General features: G+C 39.1%; 1 protein-coding gene across 3 annotated transcripts in view; it reads right to left on the reverse strand.

Moving 5' to 3' along the window:
* Positions 1-405: 405 nt before the first annotated feature.
* The window catches only part of KCNH7 (potassium voltage-gated channel subfamily H member 7), a 501,818-nt gene continuing 487,702 nt past the window's right edge, over positions 406-14,521 (reverse strand). For all 3 annotated transcript variants that reach the window (XM_047721924.1, XM_047721923.1, XM_047721922.1), the window contains 2 exons: positions 12,037-12,229; positions 406-3,521 (listed from right to left, as the gene is read on the reverse strand). In XM_047721924.1, coding sequence (XP_047577880.1) covers positions 3,255-3,521; positions 12,037-12,229 — 460 coding nt within the window. In that variant the 3' untranslated portion in view covers positions 406-3,254. The remainder of the gene's footprint in view (positions 3,522-12,036; positions 12,230-14,521) is intronic.

The following is a 14,521-nucleotide window of genomic DNA, read 5'->3' on the forward strand; positions in this document are numbered from 1 at the left end:
GTTCTTTTAGGCATTTTGGAACCATTGCTAAAGATAAACCTCCAGAAAGACCTATAACCAAGTCTCATACATATGTACTCAACCTCATACCATGTGCTGCTATGCTCTGACCTGGTTTTTGTATCTTCTGACTGGAAGAGTGGGAGAATTCATCTTTGATTATCGTGGATCTAAGAAACTAGGCTATCCCAAATTTGCCCCTACCTTCTCATGTTTGTTAAATGAGTGCTTATTAATGTAAAAATCTGCAAGGCTGGGACACCTGGATGGCTCAGTCAGTTAAGTGTCTTCCTTTAGCTCAGGTCATGATCTCAGAGTCCTGGGATTGAGTCCTGGATCGGGCTCCTTGCTCATTGGGGAGCCTGCTTCTCCCTCTGCCTGCAGTTCTCCTTGTTTGTGCTCTCTCTCGCGCTCGCTCTGACAAATAAATAAAAATCTTTAAAAAAAAATTTTTTTTAAATCCTGCAAGGACATTGCTTCAGTACTTTTCATTCCTCCTTCCCTTAACTCATTAGAATATGAAACTCCCCTATAGGGTAAAATGATACTTCCAGCTCTCTGCCCAGCAGTTAATAACAGCAGGAAAACATCTCACTCAGATAAACTTCAGATTTTAGATGGCATTTTATTTAGGCCTGGGAACTAGGAACCTTTATTTTTTGGTGGAAAGCAAAAGGAGTTACGTTAGTGCTTCTAATTCCCTAGAAGGAGAGACAGTGCCATACTACTATGACTGGGCTATGGCAGTTAACCCTGCCTCTCAGGACAGTCCCCACATTGGAAGGCTCAGGTTATTTGCTACAGCCTGTGGGGAAAGTGACCGTGATTTAGGCATTAGACCTCTGGCTGGGACAAGGAGATGGATTTTGTAAATTAAGAGAATTGCTTTGGTTATCCATAAGTCATTTTAACAATGGAGCCTCTGACATCTCTGCCTAACCCACTACATCTTTACATTGTTCAGGCTCTTGTTAAAGTGATATTCTGTAAGAGGGGACCTTCTTCATCCTGTCCAATTCTCTGAGACTTAGACTGTAATATCAAGCGATTCCTTCATGTTAAGGACTTAAGAGGAAGATGGTTTGTGTTATGCCCAAATTTAAAAAGTGGGATGCTTTTACACTCTTCCCTATCTTCCCATTCCTTCATGCTCAGTTTTTATAAAGTATATAGACTTTATGTGGAAGGCTGAATTTTACGCATGTCATACCAGTGTCGCAGCTGAAGCATTCATTAATTCAACAATCAGATCTAAATTCCTCACCTGCCACATCTTCACTCCCTACAAATGAACAGTCTCTGGTGAATTCATTCTGAATTTCCCTGGAGCTTAGGCTGGCAATCCTTATGAAATTTGTTGCAGCTGCAAAAATGTGCCTAAATATGGACATAAAATCCCTAAATAGTCCTCTGAATCAGTTAGCCATTTCTTTCCCCCTGCTAGGCACTCATAAATGTTTGTTGAATGAGGGAAGGACAGCATTGGTTAGTCCCTAAATTTGTATTGCATTAACACCAAAGGGTTTGAGAAGCTGGTTGAACTTGTTCTGTATTTTATTGAATGGCATGGTCACTTTGCCATACAAACTTGTTTTGTTTTTTCAAACATTTAGCAGGGAAATGAATTTGCTCATGCCTACAGATTGCCTCTCACACATGTGACCATTTAAAAATATATAGGGAACAACTTAAGGTCACTTTAATCATATTTGGAATAGTGCAATAGCTTTGTAAATTTAAATGAATTGCTTGTATTTGAAACTAATAGTGTCAAAGGTAAAGGTAAGTCAATAGATTACGTTTCTATCCTGGAGAGATAGAAATTAATCCATTTAATAATGTGCACAAATATATTATTTCTTTAAAAATACATGTGAGTGTAAAAATCATTAAAGAATGAAGAAACTCGCAAAAAATTTCAAAATTTTGTCCAGAAGGAAAGGGTATAATGGATCAGTCCATAGTAAGTTTAAATTGTACTCAAATGAACTGAAAAATAAAACTTGACTAATCAGATTCTTGCAGTTTTTTTTTTTTTCTGTATCCTGATTTTATGAGAGGCATGTATATCCTCCTCCTTCCAAAAAAAAATCTAACAGTTGAAGATATTAAAATATATTTCATTGCATGTTCAGATATTCGGGGGTCCAAATATATTCAGCCCAGTCCATAAATAACACATATGCATTTAATCTTTGATTAGCAAATGTCTTTGAGTAACCAAATGAAACTGAAATTTTACTGCTGGTGTGTTCATTGCCTTTACAAGCAGGTAAAAACACATTGATTTTCCACAGCTAGGATAAGAAAACCATGGAACAACATATACTTAATGGAAGCTAATTTTGCCACGCACACCCGCTAAGTTTCACATTTTTTTTTAAAAAGAACTCTGTGCATCCACTCTTTTGATCCAGTTCAGCACAGCCCTAAAATATGAATCAGAGGATATCAGCTTGTGTCAGTCATGCTTTAGCTGTTCTTGACAAGACTCCCTCCCCTACCCTCAAAAAAAAAAAAAAAAGAAGAAGAAGAAAACGAAAAATGAGGAAAAAACTTGTTTCTAAATGTTCAAGGAAATGTGCCAGTGAGAAATATTTTAGGTAGTTTGTATATAAAGTCAGAGACAGAAACATAAATAGAAAGGCCTTTTTGTCCTCACTGAAGCCGGCCCATATTCATGTATTTGGAGATGATTCCCTACGCGATCAGAGATTTAGAATTTTTTGGAATTTTTTTAAGTGCAGTGAAATGAATGTAATTAACTATAAACATCTCCATACAGAAGGGTATCTGTTCTCAAAATGACTAAGTTCCCTTCCTCCCCCTGGAACGTCCATGAGTTGAGGATCACCTGATTTGCATCCATGAACAATGTTATTCCTTGGTTTCTTACTTGCTTGGAAGGCATTTTCATAACAAAATACTGGGGTAGTAAAAGTAGTAAGTAGGAGTCTCCATGCAAGAGAAACTGGAGTTTCCTAACATGCACATGATTTAAAAAAATAATACGAAGAAGATGCCTTGAGATGCTGGCAGTTTCAACATTTGGAACAAAAGAGTTCATATGTATATTTATATCCTAATTGCTTAGTTTTACCGTACAAGCTTCAATTTAGGAAAATATACAGTACTTTTGCATATAATGGTACCTTGTGAGCCCCTGAGTCAAGTAGAGAGGATTTAAATACAAAAAAAGGAAAACAGCCATTAAAAGCACTTACATTGTATGTGGAGTAAATAGTACAAAATGATTATTTCCCCGGAAGACCAGGATCAGAAACATGCCTATGAAGACCCAAGATTCCTACAGTGCTTAGGGATGAATCTGTCAAAGAAGGATGCCTAATTGGATGAAGGTAGGTTTTTCTTTGCCGCGGGTGAAGCTCTAAAGAGAGATCACTGTCTTGTTTTAAAAGTGAAGTCAAGTTGTCTTCTGAAGCTGTGTTCAGGTGCACCCCACTTGAGAGGGATTCTTTGGATTTAAGTTTAGATTTTTCAAGGTCTAGAAATTCAGGACACTGAGAGAAAGAGAAGAAAAACATGTTTGTTTTTTTTTTAATAATTCATTTGGACAGATTTCTAAAATTATATTCACAAAATCTAAATACATTTAACTGCCTCATTAATCTATATTTGGCTAGTGATAGTGACCAAGCTTTCCCTACCAAAGATGGGTCAAGTCATTGGAGGTTGGGCATCAGTTTGTCCTAAACAACCATTCTAAGAACTTTTACTCTGAAGCCAGATCAGATTCTTCTTAAAACAAAACAAACAAACAAAAAGTGTACACACACACACACACACACACACATTTAACTGAGTTTTCCAGATGAGTTCTAATTCAATAAATCAATTTTAATTCAAAATTCAAGACAACTGGAATCAGAAACATGAGTCATTTGGTGAGTAAACAGTGTAAGGAGGACAGAAAAAAAAATGAAGAAATATCACTCATCCTTGTGATGAGGGAACAGAAGGCTGGCTGAGGACAAAGCAAAAGCTGACACCCTGAAACCTTCCCCCACCCCCACTCCTGGGTGGGACATATGTGACATTCTTTAGGAATCTCCCAATTATCTTAATGTTAATACCTTTCTAGAGGGAAAAACCTTGGCAATGACAAAGCCTTAAGGCATCCATTATCTTATAGGTCCTCTTAAGCATATGAAAGTTCTATTGAAACCTCCCTTTTTCCTTACCTCCCCCAATCCCATCCTGCATAACCTGCCACCCCTCACATCCTGGGCAGCTCTCTCTGCCCATGGGTCCTGTCCCCATGCTCTAATAAACCACTATTTTGCACCAAAGATGTCTCAAGAATTCTTTCTTGGTCATGGGCTCTGGACTCCGTCCCACTCCTCACTTATATTCTAAAACTTCTATATTCTAAAACCTCACCTATATTCTAAAACTTCATCATTTGGCACCCGAACATGGGGATTTGAGTCTTTACATTTGGACTCTGAGCTTCGGTGTAAAATTGGTGAGTACTTTCTCTCCTCTTCCTTTAATCTCATTTCAAGGGTTTTTCAAGGAGTGAGGTCTTACTAGAACGCTTTCATGTGGATTGCTCAGTTTGCAATCCTCTAGCCTGTGGCTACTCTATGGAGAGGAGAATGGCTTTTGGCTGGAAGTTAGTACCCTGGCCGGAATGGTAATAAGACCCAGAAACTTGATGCCCTCTCTCTATTCTTGTTCTTATATGGAGTTGTCTGTCTTGGGCATGGGACAGCCACCTAAGTCATCAGGATGGCTGCCAATCTTAAGGTTTCCTCCTGATTGGTCTAATGTGATCCCCTCCACATCCCTGGTCTAGCATTTCTGGCCATGGGACCTCCACTGGGAGCCAGTCGAAACCAGTACCTGGTTGAATTAAAATGCAGTCGAGGATGTTTCCTAGGGAAGTTGGCTGTAAGGACTACATATTTTGGGACGTTGCTTAGACCATAATGGATTTCAGTCTTTACTGTTTCTTGTCAGTGTCCGCTACTAACTACTTAGAACTACAAAATTGGGTAATTTCCTCTTGTAAAATTTTTCCAGTATTTTTCATGGGTTAAAATGGCAAAACAGTATGCAACCTTCAGGACAGACGATGGCATGGCACAGCATGGTATTTTAGTCCATTTACCAGGCACCCATGGACAGCCTGGGATGAGATGGGATAGAGGAGTGGCAGCGTCACCCCTCCGGGCCTTTTAAGGCAGGAATGCCTTCCCAGGGGAAGGCAGGATCATGATCAATAGTGATGTCTCATTCGAGGGACGCCTCCGGTCGCTTTTGACACACGGCAACCTCTGACATGTCCTGCATGGAACACCACCCAGGAGTCACGGGGGATTTGGTAATGGACCTTCTTTTCTGGGAGCTTGGCTTCAGTAGGCTTTTTCAGTTCCCAAGGACTTTACCTTGGAGTGCCTTTTAACCCAGTGGAAGCAAATTGCATTGCAAAACTTTGGAAAGGACTGAGCTCCTGTAACACTGCATGGCCTCAGTGGGATCTATCAGAGCTCCTCTGCAGGAAACAGGGCAAATGGACCCAGGATACCTTCATTGCTCATACCTGGGCCTTCATTGCTCTACACCAGGACCCCTACCTAAGGACCTTTTGCTGAATGTGTTTGCCCAAATGGGTCAGCTAGTAAACCCCCTCCTAACATATCTGGATGATAGTTACCTAACTAAGCTGCCTCCTGGTAAACCCAGGTTGCTGGAGGATATGCAGGCCATCCTTAGCAAAGGGGACTCTGACTTTCTCTCTCTCTCTCTCTGTCCCTCCTAATATATGTAGGGGCTTCTCCCTCCCTCGTTTCCTGTGTTAACAGCTATAACTGGAGCCAGCTGTGGTTAATCTAACTCGGAACAGGGATTTTAAGGAGTATTCCCAAGCAGCTGCCAAAACTCCCTCTGTTTTGGGGCAATACCCTGTCTTCTCTGGCCCGACATGAACTGCTTAGCCCCCAAGCCCCCTTGTGGGTGGAAAAACATGGCGTCTCCTCCTCTGTTGCAGCTGATGAACTCTAAAACCGGGAACCCTTTCTCTGCCTTCTGGCAGCATTTTGTCTCTTCTGTCTCCCCTTCTTCTGTTTCTGCCACCTTGGGTGGGCCTGCATAACTGGCCTGCATACCATCCTCGGTGCCTCCTGTACCATGGCTCCTTCTCCCTTCACTGCCAAAGGAGCACCTAACACCTCCCACTCCACAGATTTTCCCACCCATGTCTCAGGTAAAAACTGAAAATGGATGGGCCCAGGTGGAACATAAATCAGTAATTAAACTAAGTTAAGTTTGTTGTTTTAATTAGGATAGACATGTCTTTTAAGTTACTAGCAGTAAATGTGAAACTTTTATTCCATTGAGGTTTACTGAAGGTCAAATAAGCTCATGTTATCTCTGTTGAAATTTGTTAGCAAAGTGATGACTAAACTGATGGTTAATTGGCTCAGTTTTCATGGGTAATTTTTAATATAATATAACTTTCAAAGTCTTTGGTAACCTGAAACTAATGTTTTGCTGGGGTGATAAATGGAATTAAATTTGTTGGACATCTAGGTCTTTCAAATAAGGTAAAATGTTAAGTCATTAATTACTGGACATAGGTTTGTGCTTTTGAATTCTTACTGCAAAGAAACTATAAGGATATTTAAATCTGTTGGTAAGCATGTTTTGTGCTTAACTGATTCACAAATTTGCCATCTAAAGAATTCTGTTGTAACAGTTCACAGTTAGTTAATACTTAATTGACTAGAGATTAAGGTGTTTCTAAGAATACAAAATTCTGCTAACTGTAACTAAGACCAATGGAAATAAGGGAAACAACTCTGTATGTGGAAAAGTAAGAGATACCTTAAGAAATGCATTTTGAAGGTAAAAGGTAATTTTGTTCTAAATGAGATGCCCGTTTAGAAAGAAATGGCTTGGGACAAAACCTGAATGCAAAGGAAAGTTGTAGAAGATTTGTGAAGGGAAATCTTCAGAAAAAGAATTTTAGGTGTGGTCGGGATGGACTAAGATTGAAATAAATGGATTTTAAAGTACATTGGTATAAGATTGAAAGTCTGCTTTCTCTTTGTTCAAAAAGACAAAGTTTTCTTAGATTAATTGATCTGCTGTTAAGAAAATGTAAATAGTTTACTCTTTGCCTGCCCAGAAAAACCATTCTCCAGATTTTGCCTATATCAGATCTTATCATCCCTAATCCTATTCAGGCACGTGCTTTAAAAGGGTTTTGGTTTTTTTTTTTTTTTAATTTTTTAATTTATTTTCAGCATAACAGTATTCATTGTTTTTGTACCACACCCAGTGCTCCATGCAGTCCGTGCCCTCTCTAATACCCACAACCTGGTTCCCCCAACCTCCCATCCCCCCACCTCTTCAAACCCTTCAGATTGTTTTTCAGAGTCCATAGTCTCTCATTGTTCACCTCCCCTTCCAATTTCCCCCAAATGCCCCCTCCTAACTCCCCATGTCCTCCATGCTATTTGTTATGCTCCACAAATAAGTGAAACCATATGATAATTAACTCTCTCTGCTTGACTTATTTCACTCAGCATAACCTCTACCAGTCCCATCCATGTTGCTACAAAAGTTGGGTATTCATCCTTTCTGATGGAGGCATAATACTCCATAGTGTATATGGACCACATCTTCCTTACAAACTTCCCCAAGATTTAAATCTTGAACAAAGTCCTGACTAATTAGACTTGCTTGTTTGTTAAGTTACATTCTGGTTCTGGCTGTTGAAGTGTTATGTGTCAATGGGTTGCAGGATAACTGAGTTTCCTCGTCTACAGTATCATAGCGAACTCTTGAATCAGATCATTAACAATGTCCATTTCTGAGTTTTTTTTGTCATTTATAATTGTTCTAATTCTCTTGTAAAATGAGTTTTGTAAAATGAGTTTTATCTTCAAGGAGATTCATATAAAGGATTTTCAGGACTAATACAGATATTCAGTATATTGAAAATCCTAAAACTGAAATGGCTAAGAATTTCCAGAACTAACTAAAGCTACATTCAAACTAAACCAGAATTAGTAACATGGGACTAAACAAACTAAAAGATTATAGTGCTGTGTCTCTTATTTTAGACATTACTGGTTCTCTAATGTTTGCTCTTCCACACTAAGTAAAATTTTATTTATCTGTGACTTACAGAAATATAAAAATAGTCATTTGTAAACAAATCAAAGCATTCAACTTTTCTATCTGAACCCTCTGAAACTCAAAAGGTCTCTGTAAATATTCTTTTTTCCATGGCAATCAGTCATTTGCATAAGTTCAATAAGAATCTGTTCCCCTTGTAATAGGACACTATTGGAAACATTGGTTGTTTTACCAAGGCTTTGACTGGAATGTCGTATTGAGAAAGACATGCATAGACTCAGATACGACTTGACAGCTTAAAGGAACTAAAGTTGACTTTATGAAACCTGGAGCCACAATGCCCCTTGAAACTGTTGGCCTGATACCTTGCTTACAGAGTTCCCAGCAACCTCACCAGGTGAGTAAAGAATTTCACTTCTTGGCAAGTGCAGGAACCTCAAGATACTTTGGGGACCTCAGGAGGAGGAATTTGCCCAAATCTACAGGTATTGCAGGCATGTCTGATGGCAAGTACATGGCTTTGCTTCTGGCCTGGAGATGCTACTAAAAGTTCAACCTAGAGATTCCTTACAAGAAGTTCCAGCAAAGCAGATTCTAAAAGACCTATATGATCACTCACTGTTCTTGCTGAGCTTATGTAAATAATTAGGCCAAGTCTATTAAAACTGGACTTGTTTTTCAAATAAATTCATCCTGATTTGGCTATCTCTGGAAATGAGGGTTATTTTAGAGAGAAAAATTATGTTTTAATAACACCTTTGTGGATGTTAAATTCTAGATTTATTTGTCTTTAAATGTTTGTTGTTTATCTAAGCTAGACAACTTGAGTAAACTTCAGAGAAGTTGCATAATAGCTCATTTAGATGATCTTCTTGCTTTTTATTCTGTCGGGATAATAACAGGACCCCATGGCACATGATTAAACAACAGGAAAATGGGATTGATTCCTCAACAATTGTATAACTTAACTATCACCTTGACCAATTCTGTGTGAATAGGATAGTGAAATCATTCCCTAAAAGCCAGAGCATACCCCACTCCATAGGGTTGACTATGGACTTGTGGAGATCATGGATGACTCCACTTCCTTTATGATTGGACTGGATGATACACTTGGGGATACCCTTTTCTTCTGAGACAAGTTTACTCCTACTCGCCAGTGATCTTTTGTAATTAGGATATTGTTAAGGCTGGACTACACAAAGCGTTTCTTAATTGTTTCACCCCTTAGTCATATTTATCCTAGAAGCCACCCCTACTGAGGTACAATTGCAAACAAAGGCTTTAGCTAAGCATAGAACAGCCCTCCTCCTAAAACGAGCCTCAAAGCTCACTATGGGACAGGCCCTGACTGTAATGACTTCACATCAGGTCCAAAATGTCTTAGAAACCAAAGGCCACCAATGGATGATGGAGGCCAACTTACTATGTACTGGGCTACACTTACAGATATGCCAGAAATAATACTTAAATCTTGTCAAACTTTAAACCTAGTTTCCTGTATGCTTGAACCTGACCACTGTACTTCTTTCTCTGTAGAGCATAACTGTTCAGAGGTTATTGATCTTGCTTACTCTTTAGTTGACCACATGTATTTGTATTAAATACAAATGTATTTGTATTAAAAATGCAAATAACAGTTAGTTTAAACATGTTCCCAAATAATAGTACTCTGGGCTACTGACTAGATTGCTACAGACTGGGTAAGGCAACCTGGCATCATATGGCCAGCTCCAAATGGAACCCACTGGATATGTGGAACTAACCTGTGGCCCTGGCTTCCTCCAAGGTGGATAGTTTGCTGAACCTTAGAATTTGCCTGGATTCATGGAAGCATTACTAAAACCATCACTACTCCAGCTAATCTCCCCAATTTAAACAATGGTGGACACAGTTTGTGTTACATTAGTATGATCACCTAGCATCCATCTTGTTCCTCTTTAAGACTGGAGGATGTTTGGCACATGAAAGCTCTTACCTAAATTATCCTCAAAGTAGCATTTCTCTATTAAAATGCTATGGTAATACAAATGTGAAGCAGCTTTACAAAATAGAATGGCATTGGATGTTTTAACTGCTACACAAGGTGGAAGTTGTGCTACCACAAAAACAAAATACTATGTATATGTTCCAGATTATCACAAATATTTCTGGGTTCTGACATACTCAAGTTGGCCCTTTAAATAGTCCCTCTCTCCTTTAATGATTAAATTCCTGGACTGGAAAAGGGTTTTTTGTCAACTAGCAAACTTAATCAGAGCTTCATTTTCTTTTTGTTACACTAATCATGTTTTGCTGTTTTTCTCCCATGTATCCCCACCTGGTGTCAACTCCTTTGCTGCCGTAACCTCCACAGATGATCCTTTCCACTTGGGAAGATCACTTGAGCAGTCTCCCCTGGATTCAGCTGCCTCTGTCTTTTGAAACTCCCCTACACATTCCCCAACTGACCACTGTTGACCCCAGTAGGTAGGGACAACTCTACGCCCCTGTTCAGCAGGAAGATGTTACAGAAGATGAGACCATCCACTTTCAACAACCTTAAAGATTTAAGGGTCAAAAGTGTTCAGGGGGGAATGATGAGGGAACAGAAGGCTGGCTGAGGACAAAGCAAAAGCTGACACCCTGAAACCTTCCCCCACCCCCACTCCTGGGTGGGACATATGTGACATTCTTTAAGAATCTACCAACTATCTTAATGTTAATATCTTGCTAGAGGGAAAAACCTTGACAATGACAAGGCCTCAAGGCATCCAGTATCTTATAGGTCCTCTTTAGCGTATGAAAGTTCTATTGAAACCTCCCTTTTTCCTTACCTCTCCCAATCCCATCCTGCATAACCTGCCACCCCTCACCTCCTGGGGTAGCAGCTCTCTCTGCCCATGGGTCCTGTCCCCATGCTCTAATAAACCACTATTTTGCACCAAAGATGTCTCAAGAATTCTTTTTTGGTCATGGGCTCTGGACTCCACCCAAATGAACCTCACCTATATTCTAAAACTTCATCATTTGGTCAGAAACTATTACCTAAATCCACTGAAAACAAAGTACCTGGTTTTACAAGATCTAAGACATTCAAAACTACTTAGAGAAATTAAATTTCTACTTCATATTTCAGAAAGATTGCAGTGTTTTCCTTCTGCACATTTCCCTATTATTAATGTAGTTTCATTTCCCAGAACATATTACACTAAATTTCTAAACTTCTAAAAAAGTTTTACAAGATTGTTTAGGAAATCCTTGCTCTTGGGTCCACCTTTCTTAGGTGCAATTTGGCTATTGGGCTTAAGTTATAAAGTATAATTTCCCAAGTGGGATTCCAAAGGAGTTAGACTTTTCATATTAACATAATTCAAAAGGCCTTAGAGGTCTTCAGAGGCAAGATAAAGGACATCTTAATATTCCTCTTATCATGATGGAGATGAGAAAAGTTTAGAGATCTCTGGGCATGTGTGGGGCATAAATGAGATTACCAGTCTGTTGGCCGTGGAACCTGAGGTCTTTGGACAGCTGCTGTTTCTCCTCCCCCTCCTCCCAGACACCCTGCGCAAGAGTGCCTCTTGTCACCAGAGCAAATGACAGATCTTCCTCTGAAGTGCTTTTTGGACCCAGGGCTATTGGCTTTGAAAGCTCTACCACATATAAACTTAAGCAGATTGATTCTTGAAAAGAATTTTTTTTTCTTAGAAAAAAATTGCTAATGTTTAAAAAAAATTCCTCTAGATCCACTGTTCTCAAACTTGAAATGAACATGATGATTAGTGGGGAGCTGGTTTAAATGCAGATTACAGGGGCTATTCCCAGCAATTTTAATCGAGCAGAAACAGATGGGGATGAGAAACCTCATTTCCCATAGCACCCCGGACGATTCTGATTCAGGCGGTCCCCAGAGAGAGACATTCCCAGTTTTACACTGTCTACACTCACTTGCGAGGAAGGACTGAAACTTCTGTCCGTCTTGATGGATGCTACAGGATGGCTGGTTCTCATCAGGCGGATGAGGGGCCTCTGATACTCTGCTCCAGCGGTTACCATGCTGTAGGCTGGGGGGACCACGGTGGTTTGTTTTTGCAGTAACTGTAAGATGGTCTGGATGTCGGCAGTCATTTGGGATTCAAGTCTGCAGGACAGACACAAATGGGGGAAGACAATCCTAAAACAGTCCAGGATCGCAAAGCATTTGAGAAAATTTCAGCACCACCAAGTAGAACTACAGCCCTGCTGTAAACAAGGACGACAGGAGAGGGAGCACGGAGATTCTCTCCTGGCTGATCGATGCTCACTTTCTGTGTCCCACTAATGGTTCTGATAAACACCGTTACTTTCCTGCACTTACAATAAGATCTTCACAGAAAAGCAGCTCCGTTGAAATAGACGACATTTTTACCAGTCTTTACTGATTTTAAATGTAAAACACACTGAGACTATTTTAAATCAGTAACCTGTTTTTTAATCAGGCTTTGCTGTTTCTTGTGGGTATTTTATTTATTCTTTAAAAATGGATTTGGCAGCACATTTCTTTCAAGGCTGTAGAAGTCAAGGAATTTCTTAGGTGTTTCAAATTTACATTACCTTTATTTTACCTTGCATCTCTCCTATTCATAGGATTGCATGTTATTCCCTTAGTGCTGTTAGATTCTTTATCATTAAGTGCTGTTAGATGCTAAATGCCTTTTCCATTCCTTTCTCATTTATAATTCCAGGACTTTTGTATTTAAGAAACGGACAAAATGTACAAGTTCACTTGCTTCTCTGACCCATCTGGCTTGCAAAATGCCAGTCTGATGATTTCTCCCTGCCAGATCTCATAAAGAGCCAACTGGTCTGTTAATTTCATTCTCATTTTAAAGTAAAATTCGAAGGAAAATAGCAAAATACAATAGGACTGACTTCCCCCTCTTTTTTTTGCATGTGTTAACAGCGTTTTAAAAAAGGGAATTTTGTGGGCATAAGAACAGAAAATTAGGACCATATGCCTCTTTAGAAAACTTTAACTCTTCACTTATCTGCACTATTTTGTTTCCAAATGAAGGCTGTAAGGAGAAGGTAAATCTTACCAAAAATGTTAAAATCACAGACCTTAGAATCTGCATTTTAACAAGATCCCCAGGTGATTCCAAAGAACATTAAAATTTGAGAAGCTCTGTTTTAGAACCAAGTGTTAATGACTTCCCTAAAAATGTATATCTGTAGGCTTAACATATAAATATATAAGAACTTTTCTTATGTGGACCTTTAACCCAACATATAGTTTAATTGGTCATTAAAGCAGAAAAGCAGCAGGAATAAAAATGACTCAAGATAGACCATTTATTATCTGTTTTTTTGCATTGTGTACTTAATATGAGTATTTGAATGAACAAAATGGTGTTGTGATTCACAGGTCTATATTTGAACAGAATGTGGACACTAAATAGGACAGACCCAACTCTAGGAAATGTCCCAGGATTCTCACTCTGCAAAGTCCAAGTTTGAATTGAGTTGTCCTCTTCAAACTTGTTCTCTATACTTTTGCATTCTGGAGTAAAGTGGAAGAAAGATGATGTTGGAGATCTCAGTGCTGTAAACATGTAATGTGTTGGATTTTAAATCCAAGAGAGGCTAAGTGGAGATAGGACAGAAAATATTTGTGAAAAATTTGGAGATAAACAGAAGTAAGTCAAAGTGAGAAATATGTCAAGGGACATACAGATGCTGGGATGATGATAAAAGAGATGTCAAGAGAGATTTAACTGTACTTTTGAAAGGAAAATTTCATACAATAATAACTAATGTAATCAAGTAACAATTATTATTATTATTATTACTAATGGGCAATTGCAAATTATACAGTCTTAGATGTGTATGTCCTTAGGAGTTTACACTTAACAGTCCTAGGACATATTGAAAACATATGTTTTCAGTAATCTTTCACTTATCCTGGCAGCAATGATTGGTACTGCTGACAAGGCAACAAAGGGGTCCAAAAATCTGAATTTTAGTCCTGAAGAAAGGACTAAAGGAAGTACATGTAAAGTAGGAGGAACACCAATAACAGAAGTAAAGTTCATTGCCTGTCAGATTTTACCTAACTGCTACTATAACTGTTTACATCTTTTTTTTTAATATTTTGATTTTTTTTTAAAGATTTTATTCATTTCATTTGACAGAGATCACAAGTAGGCAGAGAGGCAGGCAGAGAGAGAGAGGAGGAAGCAGGCTCCCTGCTGAGCAGAGAGCCCGATGCGGGGCTCTATCCCAGGACCCTGGGATCATGACCTGAGCCGAAAGCAGAGGCTTTAACCCACTGAGCCACCCAGGCGCCCCCTGTTTACATCTTGAGCATATATAGTTTCAATATATCATATGTTAGTCTTTAAACACCTTTGCAGGTATGTATGAGTCAAAGATAGAAACTGAGGCTGGAGAAGCT

This window comes from Lutra lutra, chromosome 3, assembly GCF_902655055.1.
Source record: "Lutra lutra chromosome 3, mLutLut1.2, whole genome shotgun sequence".
Taxonomy (NCBI): Eukaryota; Metazoa; Chordata; class Mammalia; order Carnivora; family Mustelidae; genus Lutra; species Lutra lutra.